At 54.1% G+C, this 15,780-nt stretch overlaps 2 protein-coding genes across 3 annotated transcripts in view; one reads left to right on the top strand and one right to left on the bottom strand.

The window, feature by feature from the left end:
- LOC102448987 (papilin-like) overlaps nt 1-14,856 on the bottom strand; it is a 60,059-nt gene extending 45,203 nt beyond the window's left edge. The window contains exons 1-6 of the mRNA XM_075901107.1: nt 14,417-14,856; nt 13,441-13,614; nt 11,905-12,078; nt 9,023-9,196; nt 3,117-3,455; nt 608-781 (exon numbers count right to left, since the gene is read on the bottom strand). Coding sequence (XP_075757222.1) covers nt 608-781; nt 3,117-3,455; nt 9,023-9,196; nt 11,905-12,078; nt 13,441-13,614; nt 14,417-14,714 — 1,333 coding nt within the window. The 5' untranslated portion in view covers nt 14,715-14,856. The remainder of the gene's footprint in view (nt 1-607; nt 782-3,116; nt 3,456-9,022; nt 9,197-11,904; nt 12,079-13,440; nt 13,615-14,416) is intronic.
- Nucleotides 1-15,780, top strand: part of LOC112546280 (uncharacterized) — a 150,885-nt gene that overhangs the window by 111,831 nt on the left and 23,274 nt on the right. The window lies entirely within an intron of this gene.

Raw genomic sequence — 15,780 nt, 5'->3', positions numbered from 1 at the left:
TCGTCATACAGCCAGAGGGCGGCTGCTGCGTCGGCTCCATGGAGATCAGGGTCCCTGGACCAAGGCAAACTGGGCTTCTGGGCTGGAGGGGAAATGCCCAGGTGCATGGCATCTGTGTGAGCCATTCCCCAGTGTCTGAGTCTGGGACACGCCTGCCCGTGAGCCCCGCCCCCGCTGTGCCAGAGACAAGGGGGAGTCCCTGCGGCAGCCAGCGGGCAGGGCTGGAGATGTGTCCAGCCGGGCAGTTCTTGTCATTAGCTCCCCAGCCGGGGGCTCCCAAAGGGGCTGGGACGCAGCTGCCAGGACTCAGGGACCTTCCCTTTCGTTTCAGCTCCAGCACGAGCTGCACCGTGGACCCCGCTCGCCGGCTCCTCCACAGCCCCCTACCCCTCCTCTGGCCAGGGGCAGAGTCCTCGGGGCAGGGCTGTCTCCTGCCCTGTGCCTGTGCAGCCCCTGGGACATGGGCCGTGGGCCGCGGTGGGTGCTCTAGCACTGCTGGGATGCAGCCAGTCCCTTGTTATCATGGAGGTCAGGCTCCGTGGCAGGAAGGCCTCTGTTACCGGGGAAGCTGACGACCCCACTCGCTGAGTTTCCCTCAGTCTCTTACCAGGCTGTCCACACGCCCGCAGACATTCCTCTTTGGTGGAAAACCTGTTCCCGTTGCCCTTGCAGCCGCCATAAATGAACCTCTCACAGCTCTTGGTGACGGGGTTGTAGAAGTACATGGGCATGTAGGCCTCACAAGGGCCAGTGTCCGGAGGGAGCTGGCAAACGTCCCCAGCTGCAGAACAAAGAGGAACAAATGAGGGGAAAGGGGGGATTCTGTAGAGAAGCTCAGCTCAGCCTCCTCTTCCAAGCCAGCAGAGCTCTCGCTCCAGGCCTGGCGGGATGTGCAGCGGCCGGAGCTGGAGATGAGGGACTGGCCCTAGGGCATGAGAAGAGTGTGGGGTGCATCCGAACCCTGTGTCAGGCCCATTCTCAAGCTCTGCAGCATTTGAACAATGAGCAAGAGCACAGTGGGGGCCAGATGTTGAGACCCTTTGTGCAAACCCCTGGACAGACAGAAGGGGCGCGCCCATTTCCATGCAGATTAGGTGCATAAAGGGGCAGGCTGAGCATTCTGGGGACTGGGATCCAAGTGCAAACATGACAGACCTTTGCCAGCGCCGTTCATGTTGTGTCTCTGGCCTGATTCTGTCCAGGGCCCCCCACTGGCTCCCCTGGGGATGGTTAAGGTCAATGAGCCCCAAGCCAGAGGCACACTCAGTGCAGAGGCAGCGGGTCCCCTGCTGGGCGAGGGGCGGGTGCAGCTGTGAAATCCTGAGGTGCTGAGCCAGGGAAAGGCCTGGCAGCTGCACTGGGAGACCTGGCTGAGGAGGGACTGCAGGAGTCGGGTCCTAGCGTTGACAGTCTCATTTCATTGCCATGGACTGAAACTAGCCCAGTGACTTGAGGGGATCCCGCCACTGGGGGCTGCTGGATGACGGGACCCTGCGTGTATCTTGTCTGTTGTTACCGACCAGCCCTGTGCTTCTGGGATCCAGGGAGTGACATTCATGGAAAACCATCTCCCCTCCGCCCTTCCCTTAAGCCTTTGCTGGAATCAGACAAAGCCATGAATAGGCCAGACAAGACACACCTCAACTAATTAAGGAAACACCCCAGCCTCATCTGCATTGAAGATAAAACTCATTAGCATACAGAATGGAGACCAGCTCTTCCGAGGCAGGAACCACAGTGAACTATGGGATACCGAAAGCTGAGAAGCACGGCCTGATGGGAAATCTCTACTCCAGACGCTAATGAACCCAGGCCTGCTCACACCCAAATTAGTCATTATCAGACCTGTTCTAGTAAAGATCCTACACGCTGCACGGAGTAGCTAGTTCGGATTAGGCTTCCTAATCCGAACTAGCTGGACTCCTCGTGGAATGAGGAGTACAGCTAGTTCGGATTAGGAAGCCTAATCCGAACTAGCTACTCGGTGCCACATGTAGCCGCGCGGCACGGGGTTCGAACTGCCGGTATTTAAAAATGGCGCCAGCCGGCTTCATGCAAATGAAGCCCGGGAAATTCAAATCCCGGGCTTCATTTACAAGTGCGGTGTGCCTACATTACCCCCCTTATTTCGAATTAGGAGGGTAGTGTAGACATACCCTCTTTCGCTCCCATCAACTACCTCTCTAAGCATAGCCTCCTGACCCTGCCCTCTGTAAACTGTTCTATGGTTACCTAACATTTGTAATCAGTTTCAATTTAGATTTAATTTTGTAACTGTTAGATTTAATCCTGTAACTTTTTGTATTCACTACTCAGAAATAAATCACTTTCATTGGTAAGCTGGTTGCTTCTCTCTCTTTCTTTCTCTTTCGCTCACTCTTCCTTAAGGGGTGTTGTTCTGGCTTCCCCATTTGCTTTGTGACAACGCTTCATGTCCCCAAGCTAAAGATCCCTGGAGTGCCCCAAATCCTGTGGGGTTTGCTCATCGTGTGGTTTCCCAGTGAATGACTGTGGTGTGAGAGTGAGGATTGGGGGGGGGGCTGAACCTGGGGGTTTATGAGGATGGCAGCTTAAAGTGCTGTTTAATCCAACCCACTAAGTCCCAAGGCACGTGAGGGTGCAGTGTGGCACTGCTGTTAACCCAGCCTGCTGAGTCCAGGGTCATATGAGGGGTCAGCGTGTGAGTGCTGATTCCCCAGTCCTCTCAGGCATGCTCTGGTAGTGGGGGTGAGTGTCTGGGTGTGTTGCTAAGGTGGCAAGAACCCCGTCCTGAGGAACCTAGTTCCTATAGGAGAGCTCCAGTGGGAGGGGGAATTGGCAGAAGGGAGAATTCAGCTCCATATGAGAGCACAAGTAGCACAAACAGCACACGGATAGAATTGTGAACCTCCCCCCAGCCCCATCAGAGTAACCCTGATAAATGGGCGTAACCCAGAGTATTGGGCAAATCTGGAAACACTGCGCAGCCCCTGGGCCGTGGGCCGCGGTGGGTGCTCTAGCACTCCTGGGATGCAGCCACTCCACCGTTATCATGGAGGTCAGGCTCTGTGGCAGGAAGGCCTCTGATACCAGGGTAGATGGGGACCCGACTCGCTGAATTTCCCTCAGTCTCTTACCAGGCTGTCCACACGTCCGCAGACATTCCTCTTTAGTGGGTGCTCTAGCACTGCTGGGATGCAGCCGGTCCGTCGTTATCATGGAGGTCAGGCTCCGTGGCAGGAAGGTCTCTGTTACCAGGGTAGATGGGGACCTGACTCGCTGAATTTCCCTCAGTCTCTTACCAGGCTGTCCACACGTCCGCAGACATTCCGCTTCAGTGGCAAACCTGTTCCCGTTGCCCTTGCAGCCGCCATAAATGAACCTCTCACAGCTCTTGGTGACGGGGTTGTAGAAGTAGCTGGGTATTCTTGCCTTGCATGGGCCAACCTCTGGAGGGAGCCGGCAGACGTCTCCAGCTGCAGAACAAAGAGGAACAAGTGAGGAGAAAGGGGGGATTCTGTACAGAAGCTCAGCTCAGCCTCCTCTTCCAAGCCAGCAGAGCTTTCACTCCAGGCCTGGCGGGATGTGCAGGAGTTTGCAGGGGTTGCAGCAGGAGATGAGGGACTGGCCCTAGTGCATGAAAAGAGTGTGGTGTATCCGAACCCTGCCGGCATTTAACAATTCTCTAGCACTGCAGCATTTGAACGATGAGCAAGAGCACAGCGGGGGCCAGATGTTGAGACCTGTTGTGCAAACCCCTGGACAGACAGAAGGGGCGCGCCCATTTCCATGCAGATTAGGTGCATAAAGGGGCAGGCTGAGCATTCTGGGAACTGGGATCCAAGTGCAAACATGACTGACCTTTGCCGGCGCCGTTCATGTTGTGTCTCTGGCCTGATTCTGTCCAGGGCCCCCCCACTGGCTCCCCTGGGGCTGGTTAAGGTCAATAAGAACATAAGAACGGCCGTACAAGGTCAGACCAAAGGTCCATTTATCCCAGTATCACGTCTGCCGACAGTGGCCAGCACCAGGTGCTCCAGAGAGGCTGGACCGAAGACAATGATCAAGTGATTTGTCTCCTGCCATCCCTCTCCAGCCTCTGACAAACAGAGGCCAAGGTCACCATTTAATCCCCTGGCTAATAGCCTTTTATGGACCTAACCTCCATGAAATTATCTAGCTTCTCTTTAAACTCTGTTATAGTCCTAGCCTTCACAGCCTCCTCTGGCAATGAGTTCCACAAGGTGCCTACACACTGTGTGAAGAAGAACTTTCTTTTATTAGTTTTAAACCTGCTACCCAATCATTTCATTTCGTGTCGTCTAGTTCTTCTATTATGGGAACTAAGAAATAACTTTTCTTTAACAGCCCTTTCCACACCACTCATGATTTTATAGACCTCTATCATATCCCCCCTCAGTCGCCTCTTTTCTAAACTGAAAAGTCCCAGTCTCTTTAACCTCTCCTCATATGGGACCCGTTCCAAACCCCTACTCATTTTAGTTGCCCTTTTCTGAACCCTTTCCAAGGCCCAAATATATTTTTTGAGGTGAGAAGACCACATCTGTACACAGTATTCTAGGTGTGGGCATACCATAGTTTTATACAGGAGCAGTAAGATATTCTGTGTCTTATTTTCTATCCCTTTCTTAATCATTCCTAGCATCCTATTTGCCTTTTTGACCAACGCTGCACACTGTGTAGAAGTTTTCAGAGAACTGTCCACGATAACTCCAAGATCTCTTTCCTGATTTCTCGTAGCCAAATTAACCCTCATCATACTGTACGAATAGTTGGGGTTATTTTTCCCGATGTGCATTACGTTACACTTATCCACAGTAAATTTCATTTGCCATTTTTTGCCCAATCACTCAGTTTGGTGAGACCTTTTTGAAGTCCCTCAGAGTCTGCTTCTGTCTTGACTAACCTAAACAGTTTTGTATCATCCGCAAACTTTACCACCTCACTGCTTACCCCTTTCTTCAGATCATTTATGAATAAGTTGAAAAGGATTGGTCCCAGGACTGATCCTTGGGGAACACCACTAGTTACCCCTCTCCATTCTGAAAATTTACCATTTATTCCTACCCTTTTTTTACTGACTTTTAACCAGTTCTCAATGCAAGAAAGGACCTTCCCTCTTATCCCATGGCCATGTAATTTACACAAGAGCCTTTCATGAGGGACCTTGTCAAAGGCTTTCTGAAAATCTAAGTATACTATATCTACTGGATCCCCCTTGTTCGCATGTTTGTTAACCCCTTCAAAGAACTCGAATAGATTAGTAAGACATGATTTCCCTTTACAGAAACCATGTTGTCTTTTGTCCAACAAATTATGTTCTTCTACATGCCTCACAATTTTATTCTTTATTATTGTTTCGATTAATTTGCCCGGTACTGAAGTTAGACTTACCGGTCTGTAATTGCCAGGATCGCCTCTAGAGCCCTTTTTAAACATTGGTGTCACATTGGCTACCTTCTAGTCATTACGTACAGAAGCCAATTTAAAGGATAGGTTACAAACCACAGATAATAGTTCAGCAATTTCCCATTTGAGTTCTTTTAGAACCCTTGGATGAATGCCATCTGGTCCCGGAGATTTGTTAACATTAAGTTTTTCTATTTGTTCCAAAACCTCCTCTAATGACACTTCAATCCGGGACAGTTCCTCAGATTCATCACCCACAAAGGACGGTGCAGATTTGGGAATCTCCCCAACGTCCTCAGCCGTGAAGACTGACGCAAAGAAATCATTTAGTTTCTCCGCAATGGCTTTATCGTCCTTGATTGCTCCTTTTATAGCTCGATCATCTAGGGGACCCACAGGTTTTTTTATCAGGCTTCCTGCTTCTAATGTACTTAAAAAACATTTTGTTATTTCTTTTTGAGTTTTTGGCTAGCTGTTCCTCAAAATCTTTTTTTGCTTTTCTTATTACATTTTTACACATTGATTTGACAGTGTTTATGTTCCTTTCTATTTATCTCATTAGGACTGGACTTCCACTTCTTAAAAGATACCTTTTTGTCCCTCACTGCTTCTTTTACATGGTGGTTAAGCCACAGTGACTCTTTTTTAGGTCTTTTGCTATGTTTTTTTAATTTGGGGTATACATTTAAGTAGGGCCTCTATTATGGTGTCTTTAAAAAGTTTCCATGCAGCTTTCAGGGATTTGGCTCTAGTCACTGTGCCTTTTAATTTCTGTTTAACTAACCTCCTCATTTTTGTGTAATTCCCCTTTTTGAAAGTAAATGCCAGGGTGCTGGACTGCTGAGGTGTTCTTCCCACCACTGGGATGTTGAATGTTATTATATTATGATCACTATTCCCAAGTGGTCCTGTAACGGTTATTTCCTGGACCTGATCCTGCGCTCCACTCAGGACTAAATCGAGAATTGCCTTCCCCTTGTGGGTTCCTGCACCAGCTGCTCCAAGAAGCAGTCATTTAATCCATTGAGAAATTTTCTCTCTGCTTCTCTTCCTGAGGTGACATGTATCCAGTCAATATGGGGATAATTAAAATCCCCCATTATTATAGAGTTCTTTATTTTGGTAGCCTCTCTAATCTCCCTCAGCATTTCAATGTCAGTATCGCTGTCCTGGTCAGGTGGTCGGTAATATATCCCTACTGCTAATTTCTTATTATTGGAGCATGTTATTACTATCCATAGCGATTCTAGGGAACATGTTGATTTATTTAATATTTTTATTTCATTTGATTCTACATTATCTTTCACATACAGTGCCACTCTGCCTCCCACCCGGCCTGCTCTATCCTTTCGATATATTTTATATCCCGGTATGATTGTGTCCCACAGATTTTCCTCATTCCACCAGGTTTCAGTGATGCCTATTATGTCAATCTCCTCCTTTAATACGAGGTACTCTAGTTCTCCCTTCTTATTAGTCAGACTCCTAGCATTTGTGTACAAGCACTTTAAAAATTGGCCACTGCTTATTTGTCTGACCTTCCCTGATGCATTGGATTCCTTTATATGCCGTTGTTTGTCTGCTCTGGCCCATGGTTTGTCCTCTCCCCTCCTCTCTTTCTGACTACAGCTTAGAGAATCTCTATCAATGGATTCTCCTCTAAGAGAAGTCTCCCTCCGATTTACGTGCATATCCGCTCCAGTCGGCTTTCCCTCATCTCTTAGTTTAAAAACTGCTCTACGGCCTTTTTTACTGTTTAGTGCCAGCAGTCTGGTTCCACCCTGGTTTAGGTGGAGCCCATCCTTCCTGTATAGACTCCCGCTCTCCCAAAAGTGTCCCCAGTTCCTGATAAATCTAAACCCCTCTCCCTACACCATCGTCTCATCCCTGCATTGAGACGCTGAAGCTCAGCCTTCTGACCTGGCCCTGCGCTTGGAACTGGAAGCATTTCCGAGAATGCCACCATATTGGTCCTGGATTTCAGTCAATGAGCTCCAAGCCAAAGGGACACTGAGTGCAGAGGCAGGGTGTGACATAGTGGGGGTACTTGCTGGGCTGTGGTGACCCCTGCTGTCTGGAGCAAGACCCAGCAGGGAAAACCTCATTATGCAAAGGTAATGCCAAACTTGTTGAACCAGACACCCCCCATGGAGAGGAACAAAGGAAGGTGGATGCTGCCCTGGCTGGGGGGCAGGGCTGGAGGAGAGTTAGTTAGTTTCTGGCTGGAAGGCAGGGAACAAGGAGCTGGGGAGGGGGGCTGGGACTCCCCTATCTCAAGGGGGGCACTGAGGCCTCTTAGCCCCAGTTCCTGTAACCAGATTACATCTGTGCTGCACTGTGCTGGAGGAACAATAAACAACCTCCATTCTACTGGCTGGTGAGACGGGGGACAGTGTGACGGCGCGTTGGGGGTCCCCCGTCTCCTGCACCCCGAAATGGCATGAACAGACTTCACCAGCCAGTAGAATGGAGGTTGTTTATTGTTCCTCCAGCACAGTGCAGCACAGATGTAATCTGGTTACAGGAACTGGGGCTAAGAGGCCTCAGTGCCCCCCTTGAGATAGGGGAGTCCCAGCCCCCCTCCCCAGCTCCTTGTTCCCTGCCTTCCAGCCAGAAACTAACTAACTCTCCTCCAGCCCTGCCCCCCAGCCAGGGCAGCATCCACCTTCCTTTGTTCCTCTCCATGGGGGGTGTCTGGTTCAACAAGTTTGGCATTACCTTTGCATAGTGAGGTTTTCCCTGCTGGGTCTTGCTCCAGACAGCAGGGGTCACCACAGCCCAGCAAGTACCCCCACTACGTCACACAGGGGGTCCCCTGCTGTGCGAGGGGTGGGTGCAGCTGTGAAATCCTGAGATGCTGAGCCGGGGAAAGGCCTGGCAGCTGCAGTGGAAGACCTGCATGAGGAGGGACTGCAGGAGTCGGGCCCTAGCATTGACAGTCCCACTTCATTGCCACGGACTGAAACTAGCCCAGAGACTTAAGGGGATCCCCGGCTGGGGGCTGCTGGGTGACGGGACCCTGCGTGTATCTCAGGATGTTGTTACTGACAAGCTCTGTCCTTCTGGGAGCCAGGGAGTGACATTCATGGAAAACCATCCCCCCTCCCCACTTCCCTTCAGTCTTAGCTGGAATCAGACAAAGCCATGAATAGTCCAGGCAAGACACACCTCAACTAATTAAGGAAACACCCCAGCCTCATCTGCATTGAAGATAAAACTCATTAGCATGCAGAATGGAGACCAGCCCTTCCCATCATCACCTGGGAACCTAGTTCCTGCAGGAGAGCTCCAGTGGGAGGGGGAATTGGCAGCAGGGAGAATTCAGCTCCATATGAGAGCCCAAGTAGCACAAACAGCACACGGATAGAATTGAGAACCTCCCCCCAGCCCCATCAGAGTAACCCTGATAAATGGGCGTAACCCAGAGTATTGGGCAAATCTGGAAACACTGTGCAGCCCCTGGTCCATGGGCCGTGGGCCGCGGTGGGTGCTCTAGCACTGCTGGGACGCAGCCAGTCCACCGTTATCATGGAGGTCAGGCTCTGTGGCAGGAAGGTCTCTGTTACCAGGGCAGATGGGGACCCCACTCGCTGAGTTTCCCTCAGTCTCTCACCAGGCTGTCCACACGTCCGCAGACATTCCTCTTTGGTGGAAAACCTGTTCCCGTTGCCCTTGCAGCCGCCATAAATGAACATCTCACAGCTCTTGGTGACGGGGTTGTAGAAGTAGCTGGGCACGTAGGCCTTGCATGGGCCAACCTCCGGAGGGAGCTGGCAGACGTCTCCATCTGCAGAACAAAGAGGAACAAATGAGGGGAAAGGGGGGATTCTGTGGAGAAGTTCGGCTCAGCCTCCTCTTCCAAGCCAGCAGAGCTCTCGCTCCAGGCCTGGCGGGATGTGCAGCGGCCGGAGCTGGAGATGAGGGACTGGCCCTAGGGCATGAGAAGAGTGTGGGGTGCATCCGAACACCATGTCAGGCCCATTCTCAAGCACTGCAGCATTTGAACGATGAGCAAGAGCACAGCGGGGGCCAGATGTTGAGACCTGTTGTGCAAACCCCTGGACAGACAGAAGGGGCGCGCCCATTTCCATGCAGATTAGGTGCATAAAGGGGCAGGCTGAGCATTCTGGGGACTGGGATCCAAGTGCAAACATGACTGACCTTTGCCGGCGCCGTTCATGTTGTGTCTCTGGCCTGATTCTGTCCAGGGCCCCCCCACTGGCTCCCCTGGGGCTGGTTAACCTCAATGAGCCCCAAGCCAGAGGGACACTCAGTGCAGAGGCAGGGGGTCCCCTGCTGGGCGAGGGGCGGGTGCAGCTGTGAAATCCTGAGGTGCTGAGCCAGGAAAGGCCTGGCAGCTGCAGTGGGAGACCTGCCTGAGGAGGGACTGCAGGAGTTTTCCCCCGATACTGACAATCCCTTTCCTTACCACGGACTGAAACTAGCCCAGTAACTTGAGGGGATCCTGCTGCTGGGGGGCTGCTGGATGACGGGACCCTGCATGTATCTCAGGCTGTTGTTACTGACCAGCCCTGTGCTTTTGGGAGCCAGGGACTGACATTCATGGAAAACCAACCCTCCCCCCTCCTTCCCTTAAGCCTTTGCTGGAATCAGACAAAGCCATGAATAGGCCAGGCAAGACACACCTCAACTAATTAAGGAAATACCCCAGCCTCATCTGCATTGAAGATAAAACTCATTAGCATACAGAATGGAGACCAGCTCTTCCGAGGCAGGAACCCCAGGGTACGTCTAGACTACAGGGTTTTGTCGACAGAAGTTTTGTTGACAGATACTGTCGACAAAGCTTCTGTCAACAAAGAGCGTCTAGACTACATCCAGTTCTGTCGACAAAGCAAGCCACTTTGTCGACATAACAGTGTGGACGCAAAGGACAGTGTAGATACAATAATGCCTTCTATCAACAGAACTCCTTTGATAAAAGGTGTTATTCCTCGTAAAATGAGGTTTACATACGTCGACAAAACTGCTGAGTGTTGTCGACGTTATGTTGACATAACTCAAAGGCAGTGTGGACACAGGTATAGTTTTGTCGACAAAACCCTGTAGTCTAGACATACCCCCAGTGAACTATGGGATACCGAAAGCTGAGAAGCACGGCCTGATGGGAAATCTCTACTCCAGACGCTAATGAACCCAGGCCTGCTCACTCCCAAATTAGTCAATATCAGACCTGTTCTAGTAACGATCCTATTGACATCTAAAATACTGAAACTGCCCAGTTGCATTGTGAGCTCGTTCAAGGAACATTCCCCGTAGCCAGGCGTGATCAGTCTCTATTGTCTCTCCTCTTTCTCTTTGAACTATCCCTGTAAAAACTCCTGTCCTTCCCCAAGAAAACTGTTCTGATACCTGGACTTAAACTGCATCAGTTACATTGAGACTTTTTCATCTCCTGTCTGATCATGCTGGGAGCTCTGTTCTGCTCGTCTCCTGCCCTCTGGACCCCTGGCTCCCATCATCACCTGGGAATCCCGATCAGTGCAAGCTCCATGGAGTGTTGAGTTCCCTTTCTCTCTTCCTCCCATCAACTACCTCTCTAAGAATAGCCTCCTGACACTCCCCTATGTAAACTGTTCTATGGTTACCTAACATTTGTAGTTTCAATTTAGATTTAATTTTGTAACTGTTAGATTTGATCCTGTAACTTTTTTTGTATTCACTACTCAGAAATAAATCACTTTCATTGGTAAGCTGGTTGCTTCTCTCTCTTTCTTTCTCTTTCGCTCACTCTTCCTTAAGGGGTGTTGTTCTGGCTTCCCCATTTGCTTCGTGACAACGCTTCATGTACCCAAGCTAAAGATCTCTGGAGCGCCCCAAATCCTGTGGGGTTTGCCCATCGTGTGGTTTCCCAGTGAATAACTGTGTTGTGAGAGTGAGGATAGGGGGTGCTGAACCTGGGGACTTAGTGGGTTGGATTAAACAGCACTTTAAGCTGCCATCCTCATAAGTCCCAAGGCACGTGAGGGTGCAGTGTGGCACTGCTGTTAACCCAGCCTGCTGAGTCCAGGGTCATATGAGGGGTCAGCGTGCGAGTGCTGATTCCCCAGTCCTCTCAGGCATGCTCTGGTAGTGGCGGTGAGTGTCTGGGTGTGTTGCTAAGGTGGGGAGAACCCCGTCCTGAGGAACCTAGTTCCTATAGGAGAGCTCCAGTGGGAGGGGGAATTGGCAGCAGGGAGAATTCAGCTCCATATGAGAGCACAAGTAGCACAAACAGCACACGGATAGAATTGTGAACCTCCCCCCAGCCCCATCAGAGTAACCCTGATAAATGGGCATTCCCCAGAGTATTGGGCAAATCTGGAAACACTGCGCAGCCCCTGGGCCATGGGCTGTGGGCCGCGGTGGGTGCTCTAGCACTGCTGGGACGCAGCCAGTCCGCCGTTATCATGGAGGTCAGACTCCGTGGCAGGAAGGCCTCTGATACCAGGGTAGAGGGGGACCCGACTTGCTGAGTTTCCCTCAGTCTCTCACCAGGCTGTTCACACGCCCGCAGACATTCCTCTTCAGTGGCAAACCTGTTCCCGTTGCCCCCGCAGCCGCCATAAATGAACCTCTCACAGCTCTTGGTGACGGGGTTGTAGAAGTACATGGGCATATATGCCTTACATGGGCCAACCTCCGGAGGGAGCTGGCAGACGTCTCCATCTGCAGAACAAAGAGGAACATGTGAGGGGAAAGGGGGGATTCGGCTCAGCCTCCTCTTCCAAGCCAGCAGAGCTTTCGCTCCAGGCCTGGCGGGATGTGCAGTGCCCGGAGTGGGAGATGAGGGACTCGCCCTAGTGCATGAGAAGAGTGTGGGGTGCATCCGAACCCCGTGTCAGGCCCATTCTCAAGCACTGCAGCATTTGAACAATGATCAGGAGCACAGCGGGGGCCAGATGCTGAGACCCGTTGTGCAAACCCCTGGACAGACAGAAGGGGCGCGCCCATTTCCATGCAGATTAGGTGCATAAAGGGGCAGGCTGAGCATTCTGGGGACTGGGATCCAAGTGCAAACATGACAGACCTTTGCCGGCGCCGTTCATGTTCTGCCTCTGGCCTGATTCTGTCCAGGGCCCCCCCACTGGCTCCCCTGGGGCTGGTTAAGGTCAATGAGCCCCAAGCAAGAGGGACACTCAGTGCAGAGGCAGGGGGTCTCCTGCTGGGCGAGGGGCGAGTGCAGCTGTGAAATCCTGAGCTGATGAGCCAGGGAAAGGCCTGGCAGCTGCTCTGGGAGACCTGCCTGAGGAGGGACTGCAGGAGTTTTCCCCCAATATTGACAATCCCTTTCATTGCCGTGGACTGAAACCAGCCCAGCGACTTGAGGGGACCCCGGCTGGGGGCTGCTGGGTGACGGGCCCCTGCGTGTGTCTCAGCGACCCCACACACTCCACGCGGCGTCACGCCAAGGGCGTCTGCACACCTGGCTCGTCATTAAGCTGGAATGCGGCTGCTGCGTCGGCTCCATGGAGAGCAGGGTCCCTGGGCCGAGGCAAACTGGGCTCCTGAGCTAGAGGGGAAATGCCCAGGTGCATGGCAGCTGTGTGAGCCATTCCCCAGTGTCTGAGTCTGGGACACGCCTGCCCGTGAGCCCCGCCCCCGCTGTGCCAGAGACAAGGGGGAGTCCCTGCGGCAGCCAGCGGGCAGGGCTGGAGACGTGTCCAGCCGGGCAGTTCTTGTCATTATCTCCCCAGCCAGGGGATTCCAAAGGGGCTGGGACGCAGCTGCCGGGACTCAGGGACCTTCCCCTTCGTTTCAGCTCCAGCACGAGCTGCACCGTGGACCCCACTCGCCGGCTCCTCCTCAGCCCCCTGCCCCTCCTCTGGCCAGGGGCAGAGTCCTCGGGGCAGGGCTGTCTCCTGCCCTGTGCCTGTGCAGCCCCTGGGCCGTGGGCCGCGGTGGGTGCTCTAGCACTGCTGGGATGCAGCCAGTCCCTTGTTATCATGGAGGTCAGGCTCGGTGGCAGGAAGGTCTCTGTTACCAGGGCAGATGGGGACCCCACTCGCTGAGTTTCCCTCAGTCTCTCACCAGGCTGTCCACACGTCCGCAGACATTCCTCTTTGGTGGAAAACCTGTTCCCGTTGCCCAGGCAGCCGCCATAAATGAACATCTCACAGCTCTCGGTGACGGGGTTGTAGAAGTAGCGGGGCATGTAGGCCAGACATGGGCCAGGCTCCGGAGGGAGCTGGCAGACGTCTCCATCTGCAGAAAAAAGAGAAGCAAGTGAAGGGAGGCTGCTGGGTTCCTTCTCCCTGCACTGCACTTGCTGCGGCCACCTCACACTCCTGGGGAGTCTAAAAGTTGCGCTTGTTGCTCTTGCAGTTGCCCCCATAGCTTTTGGTGGACAGTTGCCCCCCATGTTACCTGTGGGTGGGAGGGGCCGTGTCCTCCTGCTGCCCCCCCCCTCCCCCGCCCCAAAGGCAAAGGAGCAAAGTGCCAGAGCAAAGGTTTCCAAATGCCATGAGCAGGGACGGTGCAGAGGAGGAAGATTCTGGGGGATCGCTGGGGGGGCGGCAGGGGGCGGCTGTGGGAGCGCAGGGACCGTCGTCCAGACAGTCCATCTCCCCGGGCCGGGTGCCTGCAGCCCAGCAGCCAGGCCAGCAATGGCCAGGCTGGGCTTCTGTCTGAGCAGCCAGGAGACGGGAGCAGTCGACCGTCCCCAGCCTGGGATGAGCTGTCAGCCTGGGGAGTCTCTTGCTCCAGGTCCAAGCAGTCTCCCTACTCCCAAGGAATCCTCTCCCCCACTCCTGCAGCCACCGGCGGTCGGCAGCTCCCTGCTCCCGGGCAGCATGTCCCGCAGGTGGTTGAACTGGGGCTGCCTGAGCACAGGAAGGCACCTGCCTTTGCAGCCGACCCCATTGCCCAGCTGCAAAGGGCCATGACACGTGGGGGATACAGGCAGGGCTGGGGGCAGCCTGTGGAGGGAGGAGCCAGGAGCCGGTGGGGGGCAGGCAGGAGGGAAGCGCTGGCTGCCTGGCTGGGAGGAGGGGCAGGGAGCCCTCACCTTGACGGAGCTGCCCAGAGGCAGGCGACAGCTCAGCCCAGAGGGCGAGGAGCACCGGGAGGAGGAGGAGGCCTGACTTCATGCTGCTGCTGTGCCAGATGCCCGGCGCCGATCTGCACCCGCTTATATGCCGCCTGCCAGCCCAGTGCTCCAGTCCCAGGCGGCACATTGCACAAGATGCAGCACCAGGGACTGCCCCTCCTGAGAGATACGGAAGCAGCAGGGCCCTGCGAGAGCCGGGGAACGGCCCTGGGCGGGCGGGTGGAAGTGTAATAACAGGCTGCAGAGGTGAGTTCATGTTTCTGGGTGGCACCGTGCGCTGGCTGAGGCATCCGGCAAACAGCTGAGCCAAGAGGCCACTGGGCACTGGCCTTGCAGGGGAGCGAACCTCTGGGGATGCCCAGCCAGCGCCGGCCCCTGGACCATGGCAGAGACCTGGCTCCCCTGGAGACGAGCTGCCCCCCTCCCCCTCCACACATGTCTTCATTCGCCGCCAAGCCCCCTGCCCTTGGCGGCTTCCCACGAGGCGTGGCCGGGCCCACACCTACCAAGCGGCAATTACTGAGTCTGGGCGCACAGGCCTGGCAGCGCCCCAGCCCCGGGGAGCAGGACTCATGGGTCCTCCCCTCCCTCGAGGTACCGCTCCAGAGCCTACCCCAGCACCTCACCCTCTGTCCTGTGGGCGGGAGACAGGGCGGGGTCGGTGCCTCCTTCTCGCTCTCCCGCTGGGTCCCTCTGACGCCCTGCGGGGGGCCAGGATACGGCCCCCCCAAAGGCCTGGGCGACCCGTGTCTGTCATGAGCTCCAGAGCACACCCAGTCCCTCCACAGATGCCCCCTTAGTGGGTTTCCTCAGCTGACGTCTGATGATGTCTCAGTGCTGCTGAGATCCTCTTGACCAGAGGGGGCTGCATGGGGAGGTTTTGGGCTCCCACGACAACCTCCCCCTCAGGGTGTGAGGACCCCAGCACTGCTGTTGGCCCCGTCTGAGTGGCTCAGGCACGTTCCCCTGAGGCTGTGATGACCCCGGTCTGACAGAGCTGCCACTTGCAGGGCAGTAGAGCATCGCTCAGCGGGGCAAGGCCCCTCCTGCAGGGGGACCCGGGCGGGGGAATGTGCGAATGTCCGTCACAGCGCTGCTTTCCAAGGCAGCACTTTGGGAAGTTGTACTTTTCAGGTAGTTATAGGCTGCAGGGACGTCCTCTGGGCAGGGGTGACGTATTGCAACAGGAGCCACACGGGGAAAGCGTTGGAGGCATCTGCTCGTTGTCTGAGATGTCGGTGCACAGGAACAAGGGCTGTGCGGAACCGGGAGGGGGTACTGACTAAACAGGTTGAATGAGGAGGGCGTACACGAGCACACGG

Source organism: Pelodiscus sinensis, chromosome 18 (assembly GCF_049634645.1).
Source record: "Pelodiscus sinensis isolate JC-2024 chromosome 18, ASM4963464v1, whole genome shotgun sequence".
NCBI lineage: Eukaryota > Metazoa > Chordata > Testudines > Trionychidae > Pelodiscus > Pelodiscus sinensis.
Note: the sequence above shows the minus strand (reverse complement) of the source record. Positions and strands in the feature narration are given on the sequence as shown.